We start from the raw sequence: 15,105 nt of genomic DNA, 5'->3' as shown, positions 1-15,105 counted from the left end.
TGAAAAAAGGCATTTTTAACCATAAACAAGCTCCTCCCTAAAACAACAATACTGAAAAGTACAGCAGCATTTCCTATTGTTAAAATAGCACAACCCTCCTCCAAACAACAGAAATCCCAAGGTACATACAATAAGACCAGCAATATTTAAAAAGGATAAGAATAGATTAGTCTCCATCCTTAAAAGTATTAAATATAGCCTGTTGTAATAATTGGGCCTACAAATTTACCATGATTGTGAGCTCAACTTTAAAAGTAAGTAAAAGTTCATAAGATGTCACAATAACCTATAATCACAAATGCTGATGGGAAAAGGTACAAAAGGGAGAAAGACTGAATTAGTCTAAACAAAAAGGCCTACTGATGTAACTCAAAGACTGTGTTAAGATCACGCTTGGTAAACAGGAGCAGCTGATGAGCAAAAGTTATTTTGTCCATCAATTAGGCCTAGTATCCAACATACTAGGGGATGTCAGATACCAGGGGATGGGTTATTCCACCCATCACTCCCTTTTGGGGTCCTTAAAGGAAGAAACTTCGGGAGAGAAAAACTGACTAGCAAGCTTTACCATCATGGCTGCCACCCACACTGTCTCCTGGACCCCAGACCTTCTTCATCCTAATCCTGAGAAATGTCCTGAGCAGACAGGGCTTGAGAGAGGCAGATGACATCGCCACTTCCACCAGTTCTGGCTGAATCCTGAACACCATCTCGAATGTGAGCAGGGTGACCAGATAGCAAGTGTAAAAAATCAGGACAGGGGGTGGGGGGTAACAGGTGCCTATATAAGAAAAAGCCCCCAAAATCGGGACTGTCTGGTCACCCTAGATGTGAGACCCCCATAAAATGCATCCTTTTCCCTTCCCTGCCTTATTTCTCTCTGTGCTATCTTCTTTCTTTTTCCTTCTGCCTAAGAAGAATCTGTCTTAGCTAGCCAAGACTACATATTTTACAACATTGCTATAAGCCTGTGACAGAAAGAGGCAGATAAAAGCTGAGTTTGCCAGGTCTCAGAGTGGATAATAAGACAATGTGCTGGGACTGTGTTTTTCCAGCAGCGAGGTTGCACGTGAAAGTCAACACCAGAGACAGAAGCTGCATTTCTATCTTGGCTGTTTTTTCTCTCCCCTGTGTGTGTGTTTGTCTTGGTTTGTCTTCTTAGGAACCTGGATTGGACTTTAACAACATCATCAAAAACAACAGCTCCAGCCCATTTCAACTAGCTTCTCTTTTCTTCAAAAAAAAAAAAAAAAAAAAAAAAAAAAAAAAAAAGGACAACTATTCCCATCTTTAATACCATCTAAAAGACTGTCAAACATGGGGGCTTTTCCTTATACAAACTCTCCAGTTAAAGGAAAAGGAAACAAGAAATGTTAAAATGAAAGCCTTATTTAACTACTTTACATTTCAAATGCTTTAATTCTTTTTCCTTCTTATCAAGCTTCTTATCTTGACTCAAAGCTTAAAAAGGATGTTTAATGGTGCGTTTGCCATGGTACTAAGCAGGCTAAAGTCTCTCTATACCAAACGCTGAACCTTGGTTAAAACTGTTTAATGACTGGGTTGTGTTAACACCTTTAATTCTTTGGGCCCATATATTCCATCAAATGAAGACAACAAGCCTTCATCCTGCTATGCCACATGCTATACATGGGTAAAGCTGCTCAGACATTGTGTAAAAAAACAAGTGCCACATTGGTACCTTCTGTGACTGTTATGTTGTTATTATTAATTATTTGTATTGCAGTAGCACCGAGGAGCCCGAGTCATGGATCAGGACCCTACTGTGCTAGTGCAGAACATACACAGTACAAAGACGGTGCATGCCTCAATTTTCTCTCCCTTGTTTGCCCACAATGTCATTTTAATGGATTGGTAATTAATAATTTACAAGCCTTTCATCCCCATGAAAGTCCCTGGGGAAATGCAGGTTGCCAAACGCTTTCTTAAACGAATGACTATACAATCGGCATTCTTTTCCCTGGAAGACAGAACTTGGTCTGCCTTTTTCATCATTAAACCACAAAATCTTTTATTCGCATGCCTAGCAAATTCTAATTTTATTTTTAATTTGGTCAAATGCTTGAGACACAGGACTAGAGGGGCGGAGACTGCACCTGGATTATGGAACCACATAGTCAGTCTATAGCATGTCCAAACAGCTTTTAAATATTTGATTTTTCTTATGAAATCCACTAACCTCTCTGGTTTTGGTGCAAAATGGTTCAGCCATTGGAATATGACATACTCCTGGAAGATTGGAATAGCACCCATCATAAAAAGTGTTGTGTCTTTTGATAGTCCTGGAAAAAAAGAGCATATTTAGAGATAGAAGCAGCAGGAAATTCATGGATGCTGAATGATTAAGTTGTCAACTGATGGGGAAAGGGCATGAAAAATCATGTTAATAAACATCTCCAACACTATTCTTTACCTGTTTTGCCCTGATATACATCTTCTGAAATTGTGGTGGAAGGGAATGAAGTAGCAGTTCTAGCAGCATATTATCAGTTAATTACAAAACATTAAGTTCAGTCAAGTGGAATCTAAGTATGAATTACTTCTATAAAAAGAGGACAACTAATTTTCAGTTCCTAACAAACTCCAGTTTGAATGACTCATAAATGTACCAAAAAAAAAAAAAAAAAAAAAAAAAAGCAGTGGCAGTCACCTTACACTGAACGAATGGGCACTTTGGGGAACAAAACATGCACAAATTCAACCACAGCAATATTGAAATTAAAAGTCCTCTTCTCAAAAGAATTATATCCATGTCCACAGCTTGAAACTGAAAGCAGACTTTTCCCATTTGAAAAGGTGATCCCTACCTCCCTTCCTCCAGATGGGAAACTGCTTCACTGCATGAAAGTAACCAAACAAACATGCAGCTCAACACAATGCAGAATTGTCCATCGCTAACAGAACATATTCTTTCCATTTTGCCATCTGTCAGAATTGTGACTAAAACATCATTACGCGCTCAATAGTGCTGAGTCACCCATTCAGTTAATTGGGTGGTGAAAATCCTCTGAAAACAAACCTTCCGAGAATCATTCCCCACTTAGTAAGAGGAAAAAAGACATTTGCCCTGTCATTTGACTTTTTAAGTTCAGGAGTTAGTTGACTTGAAAGGTTAACTTCACTTTAAGTAACTTTTTGTTCCACCTTAACTTGATTTCCCCCCTTTAGACAAGTGGTGGCAGTCATGCATACAGGCATGAGTATGTTAATATTATGTGTACCTAATACTGATCTGTTCTACACTGAAGAATAATTTATGCGTGCACAAGATAAGAATCAGAATACATCAAGAGTACCACTGTTTCAGCATGAGTGGTATTGAATCCCCCCCAAGATTTAACTTGAGCTTTCTGGTGTGGAAACAATTGTGCTACCATCTAAAGTTACTTCATGGCGTTGAGAAGAATGCCCCAAATAGACTGCAATGGGAGTTGTGCCCATGTATATGAAGGCTGCATTGAGTTCTACACAAAAGAACTAAGTCTATGTCATTGTTTTTCTGTTCTAACAGCTGTGTCATTACAAAGTGGGAAGCTGCACATGAACATAAATGTGTGATGGCAAGATACTGTTAGAATACTAAATATTCTGTATTCCCGAGGCACAACATACACAACAAGTGATAACTATTTGCTACCGGAACCTGCTACAGCAATTCACTGTCAAAGGTATGGCACACACATGACTTGTCCCCCTACTGGAGTTTAACACTACTACTTTGCAGGTCTATAGTTCCTCCTACCTGAGGATCCCAAGGTGCTTCACAAATATTAATGAATGTAAGGGTATATCTGCACTACCCACGTTACAGCATGGCCGCAGCAGCATTGTGACGTGGGTAGTGTAGACACGCTTTACCACTGGGGGAAGAGCTCTCCTGGCGATAAAAAAAACCCACCCTGAACGAGTGGTGGTAGCACTGTCTATACAAGCGCCTTTCAGTGCTAAAACTTCTGTTGCTCAGGGGGGTGTTTTTTCACACCCCTGAATGACGAAAGTTTTAGTGCTGAAAGTGGCAATGTAGACACAGCCTAAGCCTGTGAGGTAGGGATTTATCCCCACTGAACAGATACAGAAATGGAGGCACAGGGAGCTGAGGTGACTGCCTCATGTTCACACAGAATCAATGGCAGAGCGAAGAATGGAACACAGGTGCCCCAACACTCTCTCATGTGTCATGAACACAAGACCATTTTTCTTTAGCTTCTTTAATACTCTCTGCCGTTTGAGTGACCTGGTTCAGCTGTATTCTTTCAAAACATATGGGAGAGAGAGAGAGATAAAAGGAAGGGATAAGAGGGAAGGACACTTGCAATGGGATTTGTGTCCAAATCTCCCAGTAAGTTTTGAAAATCCGACTCATAGTTAAGTGTAAGATTCAGTCACAGAAGTCACAGATTCTGTGACTTTACTGGACCTCTGTGACCTCTTCTTTGGCTTCAGCTGTCAGCAGCTGTAGCGGGGCCTGGAGCTGTGCGCCCCACCCATAGCTGGAGCTGTGCACCCCACCCATGGCTGGAGCTGGGAGTGTGTGCTCCTAACCTGTGACGGCGGCTGGAGCCGGGCCTGTATGTTCCCCCCACTCCCTGTGGCTGTCGGCGTCCCTGCCCCGTGGCTTTGGCCAGGACTGTAGCCCCCCCCCCCCCCCCGTGGCAGTGGGGTTGGGGCTGCCAGTCCCTCTGTATGGGGCTCCAGCTGTCATTCCTCTCCAAACCCTCCTCCACTGTTATTTTTAGTAAAAATCAGAGACAGGTCACGGGCTCCTGTGAATTTTTGTTTATTGCCCATGACCTGTCCCTGACTTTTACTAAAAGTAACCATGAGAAAATCTTAACCTTACTCATAGTGCACAAAGGTGTAATAGATGCTTAGCATACATGCAAAATAGGCAGGCCCCTGCCCAAAGAATTCAAATAGGACAAATTACAAATAAAGATAAATTACAGAGAAAAAGAGTGTGTGCGGGGGGAAGGGTTATAATACAAAAAGATAGTTTTTAATATTTAAATTTGACCCTCATGCCGAACATTTAACTATTTGTTGACCCTATGCTTGAATGTTTATAATCCTTGCCTAGTATATTTTTATATTATACATTTCCCTCCAGAAGACCGAACTTTTTCATAATTAAACCACAATTTTTTTTATTTTCATGCCTAATAAATTCTAAGTTTCTTTTTTAATTTGATCAAAAGCTTGAGACACAGGAGTAGAGAGGTGGAGATTGCATCTGTATTCTGGAAGCACTTAGTCCATTATTGCATTACAAACAACAGGGGCTGTCCAAACAAGTTTAATTTCTGTTATGAAATCCTCTAGCCTACTCTTTTTAAAATAATGATGGCCCTGATCCTGCAAACACTTTAGCCTATGCTGACATCTTTGCAGGATCAAGGTCAAAGCGATCACAGGTAGAAACATTCCTGGAACTTCTGATGAATGGAGAGTTGGTATCTCTCCTTGCTGGACCCAGTTCAAATTTAATAAAATGTCTTATTTTGAAGGCAATAGGACTTTTCCACACTAAAAGTAATGCATGTGCACATTTGCATGATTGGGGTCTTTGTGGGTTGGGGGGAAAAGGGGCTATGTTTTGTTTTGCTTTATTTTTGTGACATTTCTCCACTTTCTGGAAGGAAAAAGAAAGTGGGAAGAAAGCAAGAGAAAAGGGACAGTATTTTTGATAATGTTTTATTTGAAAAAAATTAAGTTTGTAAAGAAGGGGGTTTCCCTAACTGGGTTTTTAAGTCAGATTTAGGAAATAATCCCTATTCAGGAATGGTGCTTGCAACTTTAAACATGTGCTTAAATCACACTGAAGCGAATGGGACTTAAGCATATCCGGAGAGTTGAGTGTGTATGTTCCTGAATAGGGACAGCTTTAACAACGTATTGTAGTGCTTTTCTGAGTCAGAGGAATAATTTTTGACCGTATTGTATTGACTCCCCACTGCTTTACCCACCCTATTTTAAAATACAGTTATGGTTAACGTTTTTGAACGAAAGGACAACAAAAGCCACATTTGTGAACAATACAGAAGATTTTCTGCAAACACTTATAAAGACTAAAGATTTAATTGAGAATGATAGATTCACACAAGATTTCTCCTCCCTCATAAATCCCTCGGCGCCTTTCCACCGTCCCGTGTTATAAGCATGTATTGTGTATATTGTCTGATTTGCATAGTTTGATGGCTAGGCTTTTTGGTTTAAAGGGAGGAATTACAAATAACTGGGAAATCACTCATAAACGCTGCCCCCTGTGCAGCAGAGAGAGGGCCAAAGTCTGAAGTCCTTCCTGAATCCTCGTTTGGGCAAAACTTCTTTTGCACAAGGTAGGTTTAAAAAAAATTAAATAAGGGCTTCAAGACTTGGCTCATATTGCATGCTCAGCTGTAGTACAATATTCTAATCAGTTTTTCATTTATATTTTAGCACCAGCTTTTTACTAAGTGGTGATGTCACTTAAGTTCTGGTTTATGTTAAGAGGGGAAGCCAATATTTGAACAGTTAGTTTCTTGTTTTTTCTACTTGTCTTTAAACACTTGTATGAACAATGATGTGTGCAGAAAACTTTGCATTATTCACATTGTTTGTAAAAAAATCTCTCCTCCAAGTTACCAGTAAGCACTTTTCTAAAAATATTTTAAATACTAAATTCCAGTGGCATGGTTTATACTAAAGGAGGCTTGAAGAAAACATTTTAAAGTTTAAAAAGAAGTACTATTCATTCAATATGAAGCTATTCAACAGCAAGACAGGTCAGCAATTTAAATTTGTAAGCAAAACTATATACACTATATGAAATGTTTCAGAGTAACAGCCGTGTTAGTCTGTATTCGCAAAAAGAAAAGGAGTACTTGTGGCACCCTAGAGACTAACCAATTTATTTGAGCATAAGCTTTCGTGAGCTACAGCATCCGATGAAGTGAGCTGTAGCTCACGAAAGCTTATGCTCAAATAAATTGGTTAGTCTCTAAGGTGCCACAAGTACTCCTTTTCTTTTTACTATATGAAATGTGTCAAAACAGTAACATAATTTTCCTTTTATGGGATAAAGCAGGGCGGCAACCAGAATCCAGTTAATTTAATATCACATACTAGTCTGTGATTTCCCTGTGTCAAGTGTCTGCTAATGAATTATTTAGAATGGGAGGAAATGGAAAGCGAGATAATCCTCTTCCTGCTTGATTCTAGTTTAGACATTATTAGCCAGTCACTTTCACTTGAAATGATCCTGAGCAAATCCCAGACTGGAGTTTCTTGCTTACCATATTTGAACTATTTCTGCCCCTAGTTGTGGCTCATATGCCAAAGGTTATAGAGAAACCTTACCAAAGACTTTCCAATATAGATTCAAATATGTGGGAGCTGCTACCCCAGGGATAGATCGTGACTATATCTACTCTCACAATGTTTTCACACTCAATGTGTCAATCTCCCTCCCAGTTTCCCCACTGTTCCAAGGAAGGAATAAACTGTGCTGGGTTTAATGTCTGATGTGCCTAGGGTGACCAGACAGCAAATATGAAAAATCAGAAAGGGGGTGGGGGGTAATAAGAGCCTATATAAGAAAAAGACCCCCAAATCAGGACTTTCCCTATAAAATCAGGACATCTTGTCACTCTAGATGTGCCAGTTACATGGGTGTGTGAGGTGTGAATGTGTGTGTGTGTGCGCGCGCGTGGGGGAAGAGCTAAGGTTCTGCCCACCTCCTCTCACCTACTTGTGTAGAGGGCAGGAGGTGGAGGGGGGAAAGAAATGGAGTATCTCTACAGAGCCTCCCTCCTCACTTACCCTGCTCCCTATGATGATGTGGGTAGCTGGTGAAAGGGAATGCCTTACGGCCTCCTACTTATTTACTTGTGCAGTCCCAATATCCAAGCCACAATTTGGCCCTATTAGCATTATGGCTCACATACACTTCGATCAGTGGTCCCTTACCTGTATTACAGCATTAAATTGTGTTCTCTTTAGGTGTCTCTCTCTTTGTGAAATATATATTATTGTTTCTTTTTTTCTGGCTGACTATTCACCTGCTCTGTTTTAAGACTGAATCCTAAAGGAATAATTGATATTTTCCTTGTTATGTGGATGCAATTAGTTAGCAGAAGCCGTTTGTTGAATTACATGAATTACCTGAATAACTGCTAGTCAGCATTACTACCAAAGCACTTGTGATTGTTTCATAACTGTACGCTAATTTGATTTTTGGCATGCTCCTTTCTCCATCTCAAGTGATTACTACAAGGTGCACTGACAGATTTATAGGTGAAACAGGATTTCAAGTTATGACTAGTTGTAACGGCTGCAGATATTGCCAGACAGTCTGGAAATACCTGTAACCGAACAACAAACAGTTACAGGAAAAAAAGGTCGCTATGCAATAGTGGCACCACATTACCCATGAGAACTGTACCCTGTTTCTCTTCTCCCCAGAATTGTATCTCCCAATGAGGTTTCTAATTTTTGGTTCTGGTTTTCCTGCAGAGCCAATGCAGCTATGGCAAGAGGGAGCTGGACTGTATTCTGGTTTCTGCCCCATTATAAGACAAATAGTTAAAAACTACGTTCCTGTTGTGGAATCTTTGAACTTATGACGATGTAAGACCCAAGAAAGAACAAGGTTTGACTTTCAGGTCTAGGTCAAGTCTGCAGTAAAAAGATTTACTTGCGGGAGAGTGGGCCTTATATACAAGTGAAGTGAATTTCAAGTAACTGAGCTTTATGGGGGTGAAGTGTTTGGAGGTATACACGTCTGGGTGAAATCCATTCCCTCAGACTGTCTCCAGGGAAGGGGACAGCAGTGTACACCCCTCACCACTACTATTCCAGCCCTCCATTCCACTTGCACAGAGCAGGAAGGCAGCAGAATTCAGGTAATGATGGATCCATGGCCTCCTTTCCTGGCTTGCCCTCAAGGATGTTATGTGGGGCTGGTGCAGAGGCCCCACCCTTCCATGGACTAAGAGAGTGTGCAAACGTGCCCTGCTGGGCCCCTGTGCCTGTGTCTCCCTTTACACAGCCTGTTATTGGATTTAAGCAGAGCAGCAGGCTGTCCACAGGGTTAATGTACTCTGAGCGAATCTGATATGGAGTCACTGAGGCACAAGAAACATGGAGCCCGACAATATTATTTTTACAGCCACTCTTCAAAGTGAAACTGTAAATATGCAGACTGGCTGAGAGAAGTAGCCTTTGCTAAATGTTTTCATTTTGTATGGAAACTTACGTTTTTCTTGTAGTGTTATATTATATCACTAGGTCCATGCCAGTGGTCAAAATTTGACTAAATCTAAAACCACTTCACTGTGCACCCAGTCCCATTAAGTCCATTCCACATTCCCCTTTCTTCCTCTACAAAGCATTACTAGTAACAAAGTGGCAAAACTAAAATTCATTATGAAAGCTAATCCTAGTGCTCAGTTTTTTTCTTTTTTGTGGTATCTCGGTTCTGTCTCCGGGGGCATTAAGGAACCCCCTCCCTCCCACCCAGGCAAGAAGCTCCTGCCTTGTAACTGTCTCAGTGGTACGTCATACAGAAAGTTCGAGGAACAAAACTGACAAATGTAGAAGCAGCCTTTTAATGTGGTAACACCCCTTCTCAGAAGCTTGCTTTGCATACCTTCACCGCTGAACTTTCCAGTGCAAACAGACTACAGGTTGCATTCTCATTGCATTTTTACCAGCAGCTCTCTGCAACAGGTGGGACAGAAACCTGCACAGCGCCTCGGGGAGCAGTGCAGTAGGCCTTCACAAACAACAGCTTGTATCATCAAAAGAACTCTTCCAGACTTACTTCTCTCAAAGGCAATGTCTATGAAAAGGGTGAGGGTGGTGGTCACTGCCTACAACGTGGTTTGTGGCTCAGCTGGGATTTTTGGACAGAAGCAGGGAAAAGATCAGGGAGTTATTTCATTACATTTATAAAACAAAAATCATTAGTTTCTACAATTTGCACGCACACACAGAAATAATCAAAGGCAATAACAACATTTTTAAAAGAACCGGCCCTTAACATATAAAATTACATACAAAAAAGCACTTTAAAAGAATGGTACTTAGGTTGCAAAGTCAAGCACTCAAAAGTTAAGAAAATGCTAAATTTACAGTTGCCCCTGCAACCTTAATTCTGCCCCCCTCTTGCATATGCAGCCGGGGCACTGCATAAGACAGGGGTCCTGCAGGAAATATAGTGTGTGATCATGTAGTTAAACAAGGGGGCTGCATTAAGGTTGTGCAGGCAACAGCAAATTTAGCATTTCCTAGCTTTCGACTGTTTGACTTTCTTTACATGCAGTCTTTTTGTGTGTAATTTCATTGTTCATTTCCAGAAAAAAAAAAAAACAGATAAAAACAAAATTCTATTATGTCCAATTATAACAGCCTCCCCCTTTAGCTACAAGATGGACTATATTAACTGGCAACAGCAGAAGGCTGTTATCCGGGGGTGAGGGGAGGTGGGCTGCTGGCAACATGTGCTAGGTCCAGACGATGCTTAGGTAGATGTCAATCTGGTGTTCTCTCTTTCCTACTCTAGGAGGTGGGGGCTCCTGCCTCATGTGGTGCCCCCTCAAGATGGGGCGGGGAGGTGGTAGGGACTGCCGCTGCTGGGGCCAAGTTATACACGCTTTCTGCTCTTTTGAGACTCAGATCGAGGTTGTACATGATTCTCTACAACTGTGTGTCTGAGCAAAAGGTCTTTAACCCATGTAGTCATACTGGGACCCTGTAAAGAGAAGCAATGCAAGAAGCCTAGGAGGAAATGAGAAAATCAATGTACTGTTATTTGTACCAATAACTGAAAGCTAATTTATTATTTATACAATGCCTTAAGTTTGCTAGGCACTTTACAAAACAAGACAGATACAGTGCCTACCCTGAGGAGCTTATACTGTCTCACTTTTAGGCATGACAGAATAAGTGAGAGCAACGAATAATAGGGGGAGGAAAGGAGAAACAGCACCTGAGTTGCAATTGTAAGATCACATGGTTACTTGGACTCATGAGGTGAACGTTTTGATGGTATTCAAATTTTTTTTTTTTAAGCAGGCATTCAAGAGGGAAGGCAGAGGTGGAACTAGAGAAAAAAAGACTAGAGAATAAGAGGTAGTTAGGGATGTGGGGATGCCCAATGGGTTAGGACTAGTACAGCTGCCCCCGGCAGCTAACAGGAGAAAAACTGAGAGGTGACTGTGAAATAAAGATTTGTAAGAGTGGGAGAAAAAGGACAAGAAAGAAAGAAAGAAAGAAAGAAAGAAAGCGGACAGGAAAAGGTTAAGTACACAAGAGCAGGAGGGGAGTCGCAGACAGGGTAAATGACAAAGGGGACAGACAAAATGTGGAGGTGAAGCTTGAAGAAGTAGGGTCTCCAGGGGAGCTGGGAGGGAGGGCTTGGGGCAGAGTGGGGTGGGTAGAAGTTTCCTGCTGGGGCCAGGGAACAGCGAGGGGTGAGACAGGAGGAGAGAGAAGGGTGCAGCCAGGAAAGCAGGTACTTGCAGAGGCCAGGGGAATGGGAGCTGTTGCAAGTGAGAGTGAGGTGACTGCAGCAACCTGCTCCCAAATCGCCTGAAGGAAGGAGCAGGCGATAAAAAGAACCACGACTTGTGATAAATTTGTAAGCGTTGGCAACACTGCATTCTAAGCAAAATGTACATAAATGAGCTACAGCATGACCTGCAAATACAGGAAACAGTTTTTCAAAAAGGGCTCCTATCAGGGGTTCAGTCACTTAGACATGCGCTATATTTAAAATCACACTGGTTTCAGTTTTCCAAGAAACAGCACATCGTACAACCAAAGGCACTTGGTGAGAGGTTACAATTTAAAATTAATGGCACTGCAGAAAACAAGCCTAGACATGCAAGCATTCAGCCTTCACAGGCAGTGTAAAACTGCCAGAAGCTAGGATAAAAGAATGAGGAATTTTCCCACAGACTCCTCTTAAGTTCTAGAGGATGAGACACACAAACAAAAAGTTACACATGCAGTACGTTTACAAAACGTTGGCATTAAATTCACATATTTGCAAAAAGGTATAAATACACTGTTTTTTAATCCCCCAAAACATTCTCAGGTTTTTGTTAGAAACTGGAATGGGTAATCAAGGAAGCAGTCTGCAATGAAGGGGACTCTTTGGGAAGCAAAGCACTGTACACACTACACCTTCATTAGGATTCTTGGGAAACCAGAAATGTTATTAGCAACCCTTCTTCTTTTAAAACACTTCATGGATTTGTTCCACTCTCTTTCTTTGACCTTTGTCTCTATTTCCGTCCCTGTGCTCCTATCACTTGACTGTACTGCTCTCCACTTGGTCCCTCTGCTGCACAGTCTCACCACTGTACTGCTTCTGCAAGAGTCTTTTCCTATATAGCTCCTATCTACAGCAGTTTTCCTGCATCTCCCCATCTTAATTCAAATCTCTGCTGATTTTTTTCTTTTGCAGATGCTTGAATTTCATGTGTGTGGCGGAATACACTCCTGTACTCACACCCTACACACTACTGCAATAATATTTGTAAAAAATATGCCTTGTAAGATATCATTTGAAAACTCAGAACTCAATGGTCAACAATATCATGGTAAAGTGTACGCAACAACATTATATTCAAAATTATTAACAGAAGCCAAAATCCTAACTGAAATGTGTTTGCTGATAGGTCACAATTGCTGGACCAGGATTGTGGCTATACACAGACTCTCAGGGTGTGACCTGCATGCTATTAGACTATTGGTGAGTGGCCCAGGTGGGAACTACAGTAGCAAAGCATGATAAGGCACCCCATGTTGCACGGACAGGGTGACACAGCCCTTCACTAGTCTGGACTGCACCCAAAATGTCATAAACTACTCCTCATTTGCTGTTGAAAATAATAATTTCACAACCATTATCCACTGATTGATATCAGAGTAAAATCAGGATCTTGCAGCAAACTGAACTTTAGGGGCTCCTACACACACCACGGAAGTGTTTTTGGTCAACATCAAGAATAAAAATCCATCCACACATCAGCACACCTCTACTGGTGTCTAATTGAATAGTGTCAATGAGATCATGTAGTCAGAGACAAAAATAGATACATAGTGAAAATACACTGCCTTTGACCCCTGAATCACTATAAACAATGCTCAAGTATCCAACATTTCTTTAAGCAAATGAGCTACTTGTCAGAAAATAACATGCATATATATAAACTAAAAAATAGTAAGAATGTGTGTGTGTGTGTGTGTGTGTGTGTGTATGTCTTTCTCTCTCTCTCTCAAGTCTTTGCTTGAAGAAAAAGCCATAAAGAAACCTCAGTGAACCTTGCACAGGTGGGTCATAGTAAATAAGGCACCTGGCTTAACAGATGGAGGGATACAAAATATCCCTCAAAGATTCAAAACTCTATAAATCAGTCTTAAAATAACTTTCCTGTAGCATAAGTCATATATAGAATATGTGACAGTTTGAGATGACCAAAATGAATCATTCCTGGCCTCACCACTTGTGAGAATTACACAACCCAAAAGTCATCACACAGAATCCTAAAGTTGCTTGCCCTTGAAGGAGGAGCTCACTGTACAACATGCAAAACAATTGGTTTGTGTGTATGGGGGTTTTTGGGGGGGGCGGGGGAGGGAAGAGGCGAAAATTGGGGGAAATGTATGAAATTGAGACAATCATATTTTCTTTTGTGTCAACCAACCAAACTTTATAGATCCAGCTTGTCCTTGAACAAGATAACGTTAAAAAATCCCAAGCTTTGTCTCAACGGACCCTTTTTCCATCACAAGTGAAGCAGAATCTTGAGGCCTTATTCTTGAGCACAACCAATGCAGTTGGACAAAACTGGCAGTCTATCTCCAGAGATGCCCAGTGCTAAAAAAAAACTTGCCAAAATTCTTTCCACTTTTAAAGTGTTTAGAATTCTATAGACAATTCAAACAGGCCTAATTTCTGTCCCAATTCATAATTTAACAAAGCTGAGTTCTTTGTCAAGTTAAAAACAGTTTATAAAGATGAAATTATTATTGCTTTTGCTTTTATTTTTAGAGATAAGAACATAAGCCAAGTCTGCTACTCCCAAAAATAATCCTAAAGACTTTCTTAAAGAACTAGCTCTCTCCTAGAGCTACTATCGCTGCAAGTTCACGGTCATATGCACAATTACTATGTACTCTTCTGTGTAGGCTTGTGAATGACACTCACAGAAGTTAATAAGAGCCGTCGATGCTCAATGCCTCTGAAAATCAGGCCTCTTTTATTTAGGTGCCTAAATATGATATGAGTGCCTAAATGTAGGCACCTGAATTTGAAAATGATGGCCTTGGTTGTTTACTTTTCTGCCTCACTAAGATCTGCTAACTTGGTTGTCACTAACTTGGTTGTCACATGTTTAACAGACATGCACTCAGAACAGATGTAGGTTTCAGAGTAGCAGCTATGTTAGTCTGTATCCGCAAAAAGAAAAGGAGTACTTGTGTCACCTTAGAAACTAACAAATTTATTTGAGCGTAAGCTCTTATGAAAGCTTACGCTCAAATAAATTTGTTAGTCTCTAAGGTGCCACAAGTACTCCTTTTCTTAGAACAGATGTAGATATCCAAAGTAAAACCTTGGATCCATTTACCTATGTGCACTTTGGGTTCAGAACATTGTGATTTGGGCCCATCTCTAATATAGATATTGCTCTTCAAGATCAGGGCTAGTGTTAGAGAGACATGGATTGGTAACCAGAGATTGGTTAACTTCAGCTGTTACAGCCTGGAACATTGCTCCTTTTACACACGATGGAGCATCCAGCATGAGAAAAAAACCCTACAAATGAGGCCCAGGAAAGAAAAAAAGTTATAAAGAACGGCTGTATTGAAATGCTCTCAGATGACAACATCTGCTTCAACATTCAGCACCTTGTAGAAAAGTTGGCTAGTTTTATTGGTGGGGGAGAAAACCCACTCTTTATTTTAGATTAAAAAAAAAAGACACTATTCCAAACACTTGATTTCCTTGCAGATTAGCTCTATAGTTTATGCTTTGTACTCTTTGTAGTAGATACATTCAGCATTGGATAGGCTGGCATTTGAGATGCCAACTGTGTA

General features: G+C 40.8%; 1 protein-coding gene across 1 annotated transcript in view; it reads right to left on the bottom strand.

Moving 5' to 3' along the window:
• Positions 1-15,105, bottom strand: part of MTAP (methylthioadenosine phosphorylase) — a 56,860-nt gene that overhangs the window by 14,536 nt on the left and 27,219 nt on the right. The window contains exon 5 of the mRNA XM_074953464.1: positions 2,201-2,303. Within this exon, the coding sequence (XP_074809565.1) occupies positions 2,201-2,303 (103 nt within the window). The remainder of the gene's footprint in view (positions 1-2,200; positions 2,304-15,105) is intronic.

Source organism: Natator depressus, chromosome 5 (assembly GCF_965152275.1).
Source record: "Natator depressus isolate rNatDep1 chromosome 5, rNatDep2.hap1, whole genome shotgun sequence".
Taxonomy (NCBI): Eukaryota; Metazoa; Chordata; order Testudines; family Cheloniidae; genus Natator; species Natator depressus.
Note: the sequence above shows the minus strand (reverse complement) of the source record. Positions and strands in the feature narration are given on the sequence as shown.